This window comes from Danio rerio, chromosome 8 (genome assembly GCF_052040795.2).
Source record: "Danio rerio strain M-AB ecotype USA chromosome 8, GRCz13ab, whole genome shotgun sequence".
NCBI classification, from domain to species: Eukaryota; Metazoa; Chordata; class Actinopteri; order Cypriniformes; family Danionidae; genus Danio; species Danio rerio.
Genome location: NC_141028.1, coordinates 49177303 through 49191346, shown reverse-complemented (window position 1 = coordinate 49191346; position 14044 = coordinate 49177303). Strand labels below are relative to the sequence as shown.

Genomic DNA, 14044 nt, shown 5'->3' with positions numbered 1-14044 from the left:
GCTGAGTGATAGGGGGAGAAGGGCCTTAGTCAGGGAGGTCATCAATAACCTGATGGTCACTCTGTCTGAGTTCCAGCGATCTTCTGTGGAGAGAAGTGAACCTTACAGAAGGACAACCATAAGTGCAGCAATCCACCAATCAGGCCTGTGTGTGCTCTCGCTCAGCACAGTAGAGATTGCTTTAGTTATATTTTGTATTTTATTTTTAGTCGTTTGGGATGCAGTGACGCGTAGTCAAATATTTTGCTGAAGAGATCCACCACTTTTGCCGTTCATAAATTAACATAAAACCCCTTGCGCTGCAGGTATTAGGAGGTTTACTAAAGGTGCAGCTGTCGTGCAGTGAGGCGTTTGCGTCTTTAATAAGCTAGGACAGTTCGTGTTCATTCAACTGTAAGAATAATTAATAAATCCACATGAAACAGTCCAAAACTTACCACGCCAAAGCCCAACTGAACCGTGCTCTGGCATGCCTCTTCCAACCGGGCCAGGGCCGATTAACTGAAAAACGCCTGAGCCCGATTCAGAGCACTCACACTTGTCAAATGAACCGTTAAACACACCTGGGCACTAGTTAGCAAAGTGTGAGTATGCCCAAAGTGTCAGGACAGAAAGCTTAAAGCAAAATGCCTTCAAAACAGAAAATGCACAGCAAAGCAATTGAGGAACAAATGGGCAGAATGTGGAGTCATTGTCTGTGACCGGACTTTAAGAAATCACCTAAAAGAAATGGGATTTACATACAGAAAAGCCAAACAAAAACCATCATTAACATCTAAACCGAAATGAACAAGGTTTCAGTGGGCTAACGAAAGACAATCTTGGACTGTGGATGACTGGATGAGTAATGTTTATTGATGAATCACAAAACTGTATTAGGCAGGGTGATGATGCTGGAGCTTTTGTTTGTTTGGTGTTGTTCCAATAAAGTTTATAAAGACAATTGCTTGAAGGAAGCATGCGAATTTCCACAATCATTATTGTAAAGGTATGTTAGAGATGACAGTTATTACATCCTTTATAAATGCTATATTGTCTATATTGAGATTTTGGACACTTATTCCATCAATTCCATTCAAGGATGTTTGGTGATGATGACATCATTTTGCAGGATGATAATGCATTGTGCCATAGGGAAAAATATGTGAAAACTTTCCTACGTACATATTGATATAATGTTAATGGAATGGCCTGCAAATATTCCAAACCTCAATCCAATTGAAAATCTGTGGTGGAAATTAAAGACAGTGGTCCATGACAAGGCTCCAACCTGCAAAGCTGATCTGACAATTGCAGTAAGTCAGATTGATGAAGTATACTTTAATTCCATGCCTCAGATAATTCAAGCTGTTCTTAAAAGCCAGAGGTGGTGCAACAAAGTCCTACTGGTGTTTTTATTCGGTCATTCCATATAGTTTTCCTCAGATTTGTGTGATTCCATCTTTTTCCTCAGCTTGATCTGTGAAATCAGTTGCAATGGACTAAAGTGTTCTTTCTTTTCTTTTTAAATAGTATTTTCTACAGTCAGAAGGTTGTATTGTTGAATGGAAATAGTTTTGTGTCATGTATGTGTTTTTTTTTTCTACACAAGCATTTGAATGAACACCTTTAAGAGATGTTACTTTTTACTTTTTGCCAGGGGTTGTATTATTTTCTGCTATTATACTGTTATATTTAAAAAAATAAATAAGAATACAACTAAAATTTAAAGCAAATATTTTTGGATTATTACAGACTTTCATAACCATTAGAAACAATTTGATTAGTATTGTAAAATCCCAAAAACGATCTCTTAAACTCGTTTGCTAGTACACACATTCAACCCACCACCACCCTAACAAAAGTATTAAACACAAAATTGTGCAGTTCAGAGGAGTTACATCAGAAAAGAAGCAGGTAAGTCAAACAGCTGTGGCAGATCTTAATGAGAGAAATGAGCTGTAAAGTGTATGATGAGGTGCTGCAGTTGATTGACGGTGAACTCAGCCCACCTTCACCATATGACTCACAGAGACACACACAGTCCATTGTGCTGAATCACAGCACTGCAGATTATCGAAATCACATTCAACGGCTTTTTTCGTAATTTTTAGATACTGAAGGTACTGAACATGTTGCTTTTTATGGCAAAGTTACCTGCTTCTTTATTTGTAAAGACTTTTTTGCAATTGGAATAAATCACATATATACACTCTGTTGCATACTGAAAGCATTAGCCTCTCTCTGAAGGGTAAACATTATTACTTAGCAGTTGTTATTAGTACATTACAGCAAATAGGTCAATTACAAAAAAATAAGTATAAAAAATAATAATACACAGTAAAATGACTCGGATGGAGTACTTTTGTTTTTTAAAAGCTCTATTATTTGGGGTATACTACAAATTAAGCTTGCATACTGAAATACAGTAGAGTGTGTATAAGCCAAAGAGAGTAGATTTGGTATATTGGTATTTATCAGTAATGTGTCTATGGTGCTTGTGGTCCCTCTAGTGGGGAAAGATTAGATTAAGCATACTGTCTGAAACTGAGAGCATGTCTTTATATATTAGTTTTCAGCATAAATGAGATGGGATATTGGAAAAATCTGACATTGATATTTTGATATGCTGCGATATGAATATAATTTCATCAGATGATTTAAACAGCTCTGTTTAAAAAAACATTTTATTTATTTCGATCAACTGGGATCATTTTTTTTTCTCAATGCAGTGCATTTGCATAGAATATAATAAATGACAAGCACATATAAATCGTTTTTTTGGAGAGTGTAACTGTATTCAATGTACAGAAATTGAACTATCAAGCATAAAGTAATGTGTCATCACCATTGTATAAATAATATTTGATAATATTTTTAGTAAACAATCTTGGGCTTCAACCCTAAGGATTTTTTCTACTGGCCGGATTTGGCCAGTGGTTCAGATTATTACTTTTCCTTCGAATATTTTCACTGGCCCCACCAAAAAAAGAAAAGTTAAAAGCTATGTCTTTGCCACATGTTTTAAATAATGTGTCAAAAATAACGTCTGTGAGTCTAGAATGTAAATATAAAAAAAAATGCTAGTAAATGTATAATAAGCAAAATTCAAAGTGTTATGCAAACAGAAATAGCAGTATGGAACATGTGCAGGTATTTTATTGCAATTCAAAAGGTGGCTGATCTGCCAAACTGACGGCAAACAGTACAAAAGATCACTTCATTTTTTTCGTCATGTTGTACCCATGTAATTTTCTGCTTTCAAGATGTTAGAAACATACATTTTCTTTTAGCCTCATAATTTGATGTTGCCACCATGCTGCCGTCTCTTCACTGTACTGGTTGTTGCCAGATTACAGAAGAAATAACGTGCTCACAACATCCAATCAGATAAGAGGAACCGAAAAGCAATATGGTGTTTAAAACATCACATTCAAAGGTAGCATATAGAGGACAATAAAAAGATAATATATTACAATTAATGTGAAATATTGCGAAAAAAAAAAATCTATTACAAACTACAAAGATTTAAATCTATTTTTTGTTTCTCTTGATTTTTGCTTTTTATTTGGCATTTTTCCCTAATATATACATTTGGACTACTAATGTTTGAACTGTTAATCAAAAGTTATTTTGTTTTCTGACTAATCTAATGTAGCGTATATGCACAGATATAATATTGTAAAGCATCCTATAAAAAAATATTCATTTAAATGGGAAATTTGTGAGATGTGTACTCTGAAAACCTTATAAATCATACATAAGGATCATATTCAGAATATATAAGTGCACACAGTTTCCTGTGAGGGTTGGTAAATACAGTTTGCACAGTATAAAAACTATGGAAGTCAATAGAAAAAATACAAATGTGTGTGTGTTTGTCTGAGAGAGAGTGAGAGAGAGAAATATGCTGCAGCTAGCTCTCTGCAACTCTCACATGGTCGCCCACTGCAGCTAAGCAGGGCTGTGTCCGGTCAGTACCTGGATGGGAGACCACATGGGAAAGCTAGGTTGCTGTCGGAAGTGATGTTAGTGAGACCAGCCGGGTGTGCTCAACCTGCGGTCTGTGTGGGTCCTAATGCCCCAGTATATTGATGGGGACTCTATACTGCTCAGTCATTGCCGTCTTTTGGATGAAACGTTAAACTGAGGATATAACTCTCTGTGGATGTTAAAAATCCCAAGATGTCCTGCGAAAAAGAGCAGGGGTTTACCCCAGCATCCTGGCCAAATTTGCCCTCTGGCCTCTGTCCATCATGACCTCCTAACCCTCCCCATTTGATAATTGGCTTCATCACTCTGTCTTCTCTCAGCCAATCAGCTGGTGTGTTGTGTGCAGTCTTGCACTATATGGCTGCAGTCACGTCATCCAGGTGGATGCTGCACATTGGTGGTGAATGAGGAGATTCCCCCCAATGTGTAAAGTGTTTTGAGTGTCCAGAATAGCACTTTATAAATGTAAGATTATTGTTATATTATATATGCTAGTTTATTTTAGTTTTTGTGAACACTTCAAGGGTCACATCTCATTTGCATGCGATTATTTGCTATGCTTTTTGAATGCATCTTGGCCTGCATTTTATCACAGTTTCTTTTTAACGTACTCTTGGGAAAGCATCATGCATCTCCTTCATAATTTGATATGCCTTTTACTGTATCCGACCTCAAGTGTATCCAGGTCTCTGTGCTGTTTTCCTCAGTCAGGTGGTTCTGGCTCCCATCCTGCTGTGATCTTTTAATCACACCCTCCATCTCTTAATCCATTAAGGCCTCTCGTGCTGCGATACTGCCAAACAGCACTCACACCTTCCTGCACTCTTCCAGGAAGTGCTCGATGCTCTCTGCAATCTATGGGACGGAATAGAGAAGCCAGCTCGCTGAAGTGAAAGTATCATGCCGATTCACTGTGGGAGAGGAAATTGTCTTATTAAAGTTGGCATGTTCAGTTGTAGTAGCTGTTTGCTGCTTTCCTTTCAAGAGTCACAGTTGTATTGCAGTGTGTTCTTGGACACACAAATCATTTGATTCTTTTGGTTATGAAGCTTTCAACACACACATAAATGCAAGAAGACACGTAATAATAATAAGGCTAATGGATAAAAATAACAAAACATGTACATAAACAGAATTAGAGCAGTAAAATGGTAGATTAAAAGAGCGCTTATTGTGTTATGTAATAAAATAAAACAGTGTGACCAATTAATGATATTAGATTCTCTTATGGGGAAAATAATAAGCTGTTTTGCCTGCAGTATGTTTATATGTAAATAACCGGTGTTATGACTGGTTAAAATTTGTACTGGAATAATCAATATAGTGGCTAATCTTTAAAAATGGTAGGAAGCTTGTCCTGAGAGTTTCTCAGCCACGGTCCCGGAGGACCACCAACACTGCATGTTTTGGATGTCACCTTACAACCCTTACAGGTCTTTAAGTCTCTGCTAATGAGCTGATGATCTGAATCAAGTGTGTTTGGTTAAGGAGACACAGGCTGTTTCTCAATATGTGTTCTTCAGCGATCCTTGCGTGACATCATCATCAACCGCTAAAGTTCCCAAATGTGTTAATGATATCAAGGATGTTCAGTTTAGCATGGTTGATCAGTGCTGATGACAGTTCCAGATATCGTTCTTCCAATAGTGATTGTAACCAGTGCTTAACGGCTAACCAAAATTTACGAACCTTTGCATTTAAGGTAAATTCAGAGTTACCATTCAATAATAGCAGTACAGGAGCTTTGGGAAAACTAGTTTTTGCAACTTTGAATAAAATGTCCTGCACTAAATCTCAAAGTTTTTGCATCGCCGGACATTCCCACATCATATGCAAAAAGGTATCTGGACACTGTAGTTCGCAGAACTCACAATAAGGATGTGAAGATAAAACCATGACATGTAGTATTCATGTAGCTAAATACACCCTGTGAATAGTTTTAAAGTGAGTGAACTGGTGAATGGGGTTTGTGGAAGTGTGGAATGTATTTCACAGAGTTTTCCAATATGAAATAAGTTTATATTATGTTAGAATATTAGTAATTGTAAAATAATTGCCCTTAATCAATTAGAATTTAATCTTTTAAATGGAATAATTTAAGGATGTTTACAATTATTAATTGAATTATTAAGCAAATTAAATGATGCACTCAGTTAAATTAATATGATTTAATCCATTTTGTCAAATTTCCATAATAATTATTCTTTTTATTATTTACTCTGAAATTAATTGTTAGTAGTAATATTTTTATTTCATCATTCTAATTTAGATTAATTTAAGTTATTGAACTTTAATAAATAATAATTAATAAATTTAAAGTACATATGAAATAGCACATTGCACACACTATATTTGCAGACAAATGGAAGAAGCTGGAGCGGCTAGTAGAATGTGCTCCATTAATCCAATCTCAAATAATGAAATAAAATCACCTTGTAATTTTTATCGTGAGTTCATTAGTACCTGTATGTGACCATTCAAGTTCTCCCCCTTTGTTTGCAGTAGAGAATGGACATGTAGTTTTTATGGCTTTACATGTTTCTGAGAAAGACACACAAGTCACACATACCTGGCAGCAATCTGCTGTTCTGTCTCTAAAATCCTTATTAGATCTTTTTTTTTTGCTCTTGCTTTTTTTTTTCCATCTCTCTCCAAATTTGAGCAGGACAGCACAGAATGTAATAGATTCAGCTTTCTTTATTGCATCTAATTGGATTACCTCCCCAGCCATCTCTCTCTCTCTCACACACACACACACACACATGCACACACACACAAAGAGAGAAGGGAGAGAGAGGTAGATGGCACAGGGCAGCGAGTGTCTTCTGTTGAGAGCTCTATTAATAGTACATCCCTTATACACTGGCTTGTTTATGTGTGTGCGCTGGAGAGAGTGTGAGGTGTGTTGCTGTGGTGATGTGCTGCTGACATGTGCGCTGTGTATGTGTTTTGAACAGAAAAAGGCAGAGGAAGCTCACCGGATCCTGGAGGGACTCGGACCCCGAGTAGAGCTGGTGAGTCCACATTTGTCTCCTTATTTCTGCTGCTTTCACACATCAACTGTCTTCCTTTGGCTTCAGTGTTTTCTATTAGAAAGAGCTTATGGCGTTAGCTGGTGCTGATTGAGTAAATATGAATTGTATGACAGTTTTCAGTATTCACACAATGTCATTTGAATCAGTTTGTCTTCATTTTATGCCATCATAACATTATCTAAAATCATTGAGCTGATTTCTAAATGATTTGCATTACATTAAGTTTAATGTGATATTAAAAAGTCACTTGATGTGTATGAATAGCTACAGTAACATGACCTCCACAGTGTGAAATAGGAGCTCCTTCAGCCTGTAAGTCTGTGTGTGACTACATGCACTGCTGCCTGTTTGTTTACAACATGGCTGTTGACCTCCTGCAGATGAGTTTGCCACAGCGCTCAGCATCCATTAGCTTAGCTCAAGCAATTAGTCAACATTTTTAAATAACAAAATCCACAATAGAAATTTGTTGACAAATGTTCTTGAATAGTCATTTGATCACATGCAAGGGCAAGCAATATCACATTTGACCACTACAGCACTGTGGCGCTAGTGTAATTCAGCCTTCCTGAATGCTAATGAAGTAGAAACAAACAGCACTAGTTATGATGACTGAGTGCAAGCGATTCTGAATTAGTATCTGTGGGAAAGTTTTACAAAACCTAAAACTGAGAATGCTGTAGTTTGCAATGGATCCGAGGTGAAACTTGCTTTTCATGGTGCACAATCAGCATTAGGCTTGGGCGGTAATATGGTATACCGTGGGATCTAAAAATAGCAAGGGTATCAGTTTAAAAACCGTTATACTGTCATATATAGGAAACAAGGTTTATATATTGAATATAATTCTACTTTTCAAGCTGTTTGGACAGACATATGTGTAGGTATAGTGTGTAGACCGTCATATTGGGGTGATATAAACACACCCAGTCCTTTTTTATTTTATTCAATTTAACAACATAAATTCAATGGACCATTTGGAGGGGCTTTGAGATCAACCACAACTTGATGTAGGAGCGCTGTCCCCCCGCCCACCAATATTGATTGACAGGCGCGCATCACCAAATCCTGTTTGTTGTTTCACATTTGCAATTTTCAGTGTGTGATTCAAAGCGATGTCACCAAAGAAACACCCTTGCTCTGTATTTAGATGCAAGGCTCATTGGGCTCAACACAAGATCAACATTCACCACATAATCGCTCTCATCTGCGCCATTGTTTGTAACTTTAGGTGGGTTTGCAAACGTGTACTTTTCATTGCGTCTTCCTTAAACTTCAGCTGTTTGCATTTCCCGCGGTCACAGAAGCTCCCTGTCATCTTAATGCGTTGCCTTATGTGCGCGTCCCTCAAGTGGAAATAACAAACTTGCCTTAAGCAGGTCGCTCACCTGAAGCACTACTCTGGTACAAACACCGGCACCACAAGTCGGCGGCTGTCCGCGGTGCCCGGCCACAACTCGGGATACTGTTCATATTTCTGCCGCGCCACAGAACGGCATCTGAAAAGTTTCATTTTAAAAAACATGCGAATATGCACGTCTGGTAGGCTGTGTCACGGATCAAAAGTTAAAGTCAAAGTTAATTCAGTGTGCATGGTTATTAGTCTCGGTGTGCAAGCTTGGAACTTTAAACTAGCACACAGTTGGCTGTAAACTATACAAAGACACAAACGATTTTGTAGTCTTTGCTTAATATGTGTGCGGGTCATACATGTACGGCTGAATGCTGGTACTCTCACTCATGTTGCTTCTCTCTGTCTGCTGCCATACAAAAGGGGAGAGCTCTTGGCCCCACTAACTTGTTAAGTTGGGCGGGAAGTCAAAACTCATTTTCATGTGAAGCAACGCGCCCATAAAAGCAACGACCTGTGAACACGCCCCCAAAAGGACACTTTTTACTACATTATAATAAAAAAAAAAAGATGTGTGTTTTGAACTGAACCAAAACTGGCAAACTCAGAAAAACCATAATATTAATATTCAATCTTAAATAAGGGGTAAACTAGGTGCCCTTTAATACCTAAAAACGGCATCACAGGACAGTGTGGAGGAGAAAGGGAAAGGTGGGGAAAGATGGCGAGTCGTGCACCAAGTGACTTGGTCTAGAAAAAGAAAAAAACTTCTGCAGTTTGGCAGTATTTCGGGTTTCAACCGAACGAGAATGGAGAGGCGGTAAATACGGAAGAGGCAATTCGCAAGTTGTGCAGCAAAAAGGTGACCGTGAGAGATGAAATTCCTTAAACCAGGGGTGTCCAAACTCAGTTCTGGAGGGCCGGTGTCCTGCAGATTTTAGCTTCAACTTGCCTCAACACACGTGCAAGGATGTTTCTAGTAAGCCTAGTAAGAGCTTGATTAGCTAGTCCAGCTGTGTCTGATTGGGGTTGGAGTTAATCTTGGCAGGACACCGGCCCTCCAGGACCAAGTTTGAGCGCCCCTGCCTCAAACCAAACCTGAGGTTGCATATACCGTATTCGGTTTCTAAATGGTTTAGGCACAAGCCAACAGTTCGATGAAACTGTCTGAGTCTTACATCATAATTGTTTATTATGCATGGTAATACCGTATATCGAGGTAAAAAACTGAGGTTTGATGGCATCAAAACTTGGATACCACTCAAGCCTAATCTGCATGTGGTCCAAGCTAGTGATGCAAGGATCTCAGTTATATATGCTCGTTGGCCAGGTGAAGGAATCAAAAAGGACATTTTTATTAGTTGCGAATGGATAAGGTCATACATTTTGTAAACATTGCTACAGTCTACAAAAAAGTGTTTTCAATTCTTCTTATTTTTTTTTTTAAACCAGGCAGATAGACACTAACATGCAGACTCTGACTCTAATGCGAAATTGATCAGAGAGAAAATAAAAAGAGAGAATTAAAAACAAATAAAGAGGGAAAGAAAAGCAGTGTGCTGGCATAGTGAAGTGGTTAAATTCAGTGCTTGGGTTGAAAATAGGCTTTAATTTGTGTGTTACAATGACAGCAACATACACTCTTTAAAGCAGTGGTATCAATCTTAATTCCTGGAGGGCCGCAGCTCTGCTTAGTTTAGGTTTAACCACCTCCAACTCACATCTGCTTTATAGGCTCTAGTAGTCTTGAACACCTTGATTAGTTGGTCAGATGTGTTTGATTAGGGTTGGAGAAAAATTGCAGAGCTGCAGCCCTCGAGGAATCCAGTTTGAGACCTATCATTTAAAGGGGTAGTTCACCCAAAAATACAAATTGTCATAATTTTCTCACCCTTCACTTATTCCAAACCTGTTTGGCTTTCTTTTTTCTGTTAAATACAAAATAAGATATTTTGAAGAAAGCTGGAAAACTTAAGCCATTGACTAGTATTGTTTACAGGTTTGAATAATAACTCAAAAGTATTTGGAACCATTTTAGGGTGAGTAATTGTGTATAAATATACATTTTTAGGTGAACTATCCCTTTAACGTTACTTAATCTGCTGTTAAAAATGAACAGTCCACATCGAGTAATGTGACAATCTGCTGTGGATATCTGTATCAGAGAAAATAATAGGTGCGGGTGGCTGATTTTGAGCAGTGGATTCGGGTGACATTCGAGCTGATCAAGTTGTTAATGTTCTTAAGCTTTCGCTAACTAGCGTTAAATCTTTTTATTAGACTGTAACAGCAATAATAATAATAGTTATGATAACAAGAACAATATACTTACAGTATTGTTCTCAAAGTATTGCAAGCTCGTCAGACCTCAGGAGATTATTGTAACACCATTAGCTGTTAAAGGAGAGGAAAGTGATGATAAGAGGGGACACTGATAGGAGTCTTATGCCTTGCCTTTATTTTCTTTAAAAAAGGAGATGTTAGGAAGACTGACATCATATCAATTACTTATGAGCTACTTTTTCACCTAAAAAAAATAAAAAAAAGTTAAAGAATGAGATTATTTGTGTGATTTGAGATGAAGTTCAGTCGGTTCAAAGTTCATTAAACCAACTAAGTGATTTTTTTTATTTTTAGAATGTGTGTAACTCAGTGTTTTAACTTGTTGCAAAAACTGAATAATCATTCAAAACCTGTTTTGTAGTCATTGACATAATCAACGAATGATTATTGAATTGTTCAAATAATTGTTTGATTCATTGATTATCAAAATGATCATTTTTTTCAATCCTGTTAGAGGCCAAACAGGTAGTGATCATAGAGTACATTTACATGGACACCAATAATTCAATTTTTATACAACTAAAACTAAATTTTAACAATTAAGACACTACATGACAATGCGTTATTATAATAATGTACAATGATGAGTCTACCATGTAAACATAATTTTTTTATTATTTTTTTTTCAATTTATTTAATTCAATTAAGGTCATAATTGAACTAAACAGAAATCAGATTAAAACATGTGGCGAATGCTGGTTTTAGTCGCATTATTAATGTGCAGTATAGACATGTAAACACTTGAATCAAACTATTACTATTGTGTAGGATTTTCGCCGCATTTTGCAACAAGATATTTCATACACACAACTGTTTGACACTGTTCTCATCACCAACAGAGTCAGTGAAGGACCACAGACACACAGATCACGAAACGTAGAGTTTTTTTTTTTCCCCATACGACATGCGGTATCAAATTTCATTGAAACAACACTCTTCCAGCAGTTCGTACTCGCATCCAATATCGTGTTTGTCACGGGGGACATGCATGAAATGTTCCTGAATGAAAGTGAAAGTGCCAAACTGCAGTTTAAGTCAACAAAATTAAAGTGAAACACCCGAAATTACGTGAAACTCCAGAGGAAATGTGGATATCGTGATAAAGCAATGACATTAATCGAATAATGTGCTAAAACATGTCAAATAGGATCATGACTGGACCATTTAATAAGCAACTCATGTAAACACCTTAATCATATTTTTGCCTTATTCAGATTAAGGCAAATCATTTGATTCCTGATGTCCATGTAAACATGGTCATTGTCTTGATAACAGAGTTGATACATCAGCCTTTCACATCACAGCGTCCTGTTACAGAGGAAAGACACACTGCCACATGCCCTGCTTTCCCCGAGGAAAAATCCTTCGCTTGACATCTCAAACGAGTCCGTGATGGTGATAACAGAAGGTTTTTGGTTTGTGGTGTTAGAGAGGACACCCTTTTCTCGGTTCTGGGCTTGGCTGAAAAATGGGACAGTAGGAAAAGAGAAGTTCTCCCAGAGCCGGGCTGCCTTGATGAGAATGCAGTGTGTGTATGTACAGCATGTGTGAGTGAGAGAGAGAAACTGAACTCTACTGCTTTCATCTGTCTCCCCTACAGCCTTTGTACAACCAGCCATCTGATACCAAGCAGTACCATGAGAACATCAAAATGTGAGTGCACCTTTTACTCTTTTTTTTAAATCATCATCAACTTACATCTTGTTTGTCTGCTCAGTTTAGAGGAGGGTTTGTATTTATTGAAGGATGGAGAGCTTGAATTGGGCACACACACCTATAATCAATATGATATAATATAATATAATATAATATAATATAATATAATATAATATAATATAATATAATATAATATAATTTAATATAATTTAATATAGAAAACAGCACTGGGGAAGTTCATTTTCTACTGTTTTTATTTAGTAGGGTTGTATTGGTACATCAAAATTATGGCTTTATAGTCTTGATTTAGTATGATTTCAATATTGTACTTTAAAAAAACATTTGCGACTGTCATCAAGTAAAATAAATGATAATTACAACGGTCTTAAAGATTTAAGATATCTACCCCAGCTAATACTGTAAACTCTGCCATGAACATAAGGAGATATATTTCTTGCACATTACTGTAATGTTGAAGGTTGCAATTAGCAAGCAGCTCAAACTCGATTGGGTTTTATAGAAAACACAAATAAAAAGTAGGAATGCACTGAATTTCCAGCTGCCGATAATAACACTGAATAGCGCTACTGTGCTTTCATGACAATGCTGGAAACATGACACCTCTCTATTCGTTCACTGTTAATAAAATTTACTTTCAGTGAACTGTAGTGATTTTATTAGCTTGTGTATGTTTTTAAGTCAGTATAGTTAACTATTGAGTTAAATGTTTTTTTGTACAAAATCACTTTATATTACTTAATAAAGTAATACATAATATTACAAAAAAATTTTTCAATTCCAGGCCAAGTGCATCTAGTGCAGTCTGCATAAATCTGCAAAATTGTTATATATATATATATATATATATATATATATATATATATATATATATATATATATATATATATATATATATATATATATATATATATATATATATAACAATTTTGCAGATTTATGCAGACTGCACTAGATGCACTTGGCCTGGAATTGAAATTTTTTTTTAATAATTTATATAAAATATAAAGTTTTTTTTTTACACACTTCAGTGCAGAAATGGCAAAAACAGTCTGCAGATTCTGTCTGGCCTTGTGCTTAAGCCATTTTTTAGTTATCTTTTTGTTACTCTTAAGTCTGATTATATAATAGTTTCTCTGCATGTTGTGTGTTAATACAAAGTAATGCACATAAGATCTTCCATTTCTTGTTTTCATGAGACATTTATTTAGACATGCATTAGTACAAAACATCACTGGCACTAGGTAAACTAAGTAAAAAGGAAGAAATTGTTTTGTTCAAAGTAATCAGATAAAATAAACAATTTTAAAATGACTTGATTTCTAATTGAAAGTAAAACAAAATCTGTGTCTGAATTGAAAGACCATAAATGACTCGTTTCCACTGAGTGGTACGGTTCGGTTCGGTAAGCTTTTAAGGCTGTTTCCACTGTGAAAAGGTACTAAAAACCGAACCGTATTATACCAAGTTTTGGGTACCCTTTCGAAAGGTTACCTAGCACAACAAAAGGGTACCAAAAAGTGGAGCAAGGTGCGCAGATGATTGCCATTGGTTTACAGAGATACGTCACTAGATCGTGCTCAAGCCAGGAGAATGACAACAAAGGAAGCGCCATTTTTAAATACACAGCATGGGAGACAATACACCCATGGTCGACTTGAGCTCAAAC

The 14044-nt window shown here is 36.6% G+C and overlaps 1 protein-coding gene across 23 annotated transcripts in view; it reads left to right on the top strand.

The window, feature by feature from the left end:
- Nucleotides 1–14044, top strand: part of ncor2 (nuclear receptor corepressor 2) — a 202475-nt gene that overhangs the window by 101725 nt on the left and 86706 nt on the right. For all 23 annotated transcript variants that reach the window (XR_015497179.1, XR_015497178.1, NM_001007032.1 and 20 more), the window contains 2 exon segments: nucleotides 6930–6986; nucleotides 12302–12354. Coding sequence is in view for 21 of the 23 variants with exons in the window: in NM_001007032.1 (NP_001007033.1) it covers nucleotides 6930–6986; nucleotides 12302–12354 (110 nt within the window). In the remaining 2 variants the exon portion in view is untranslated.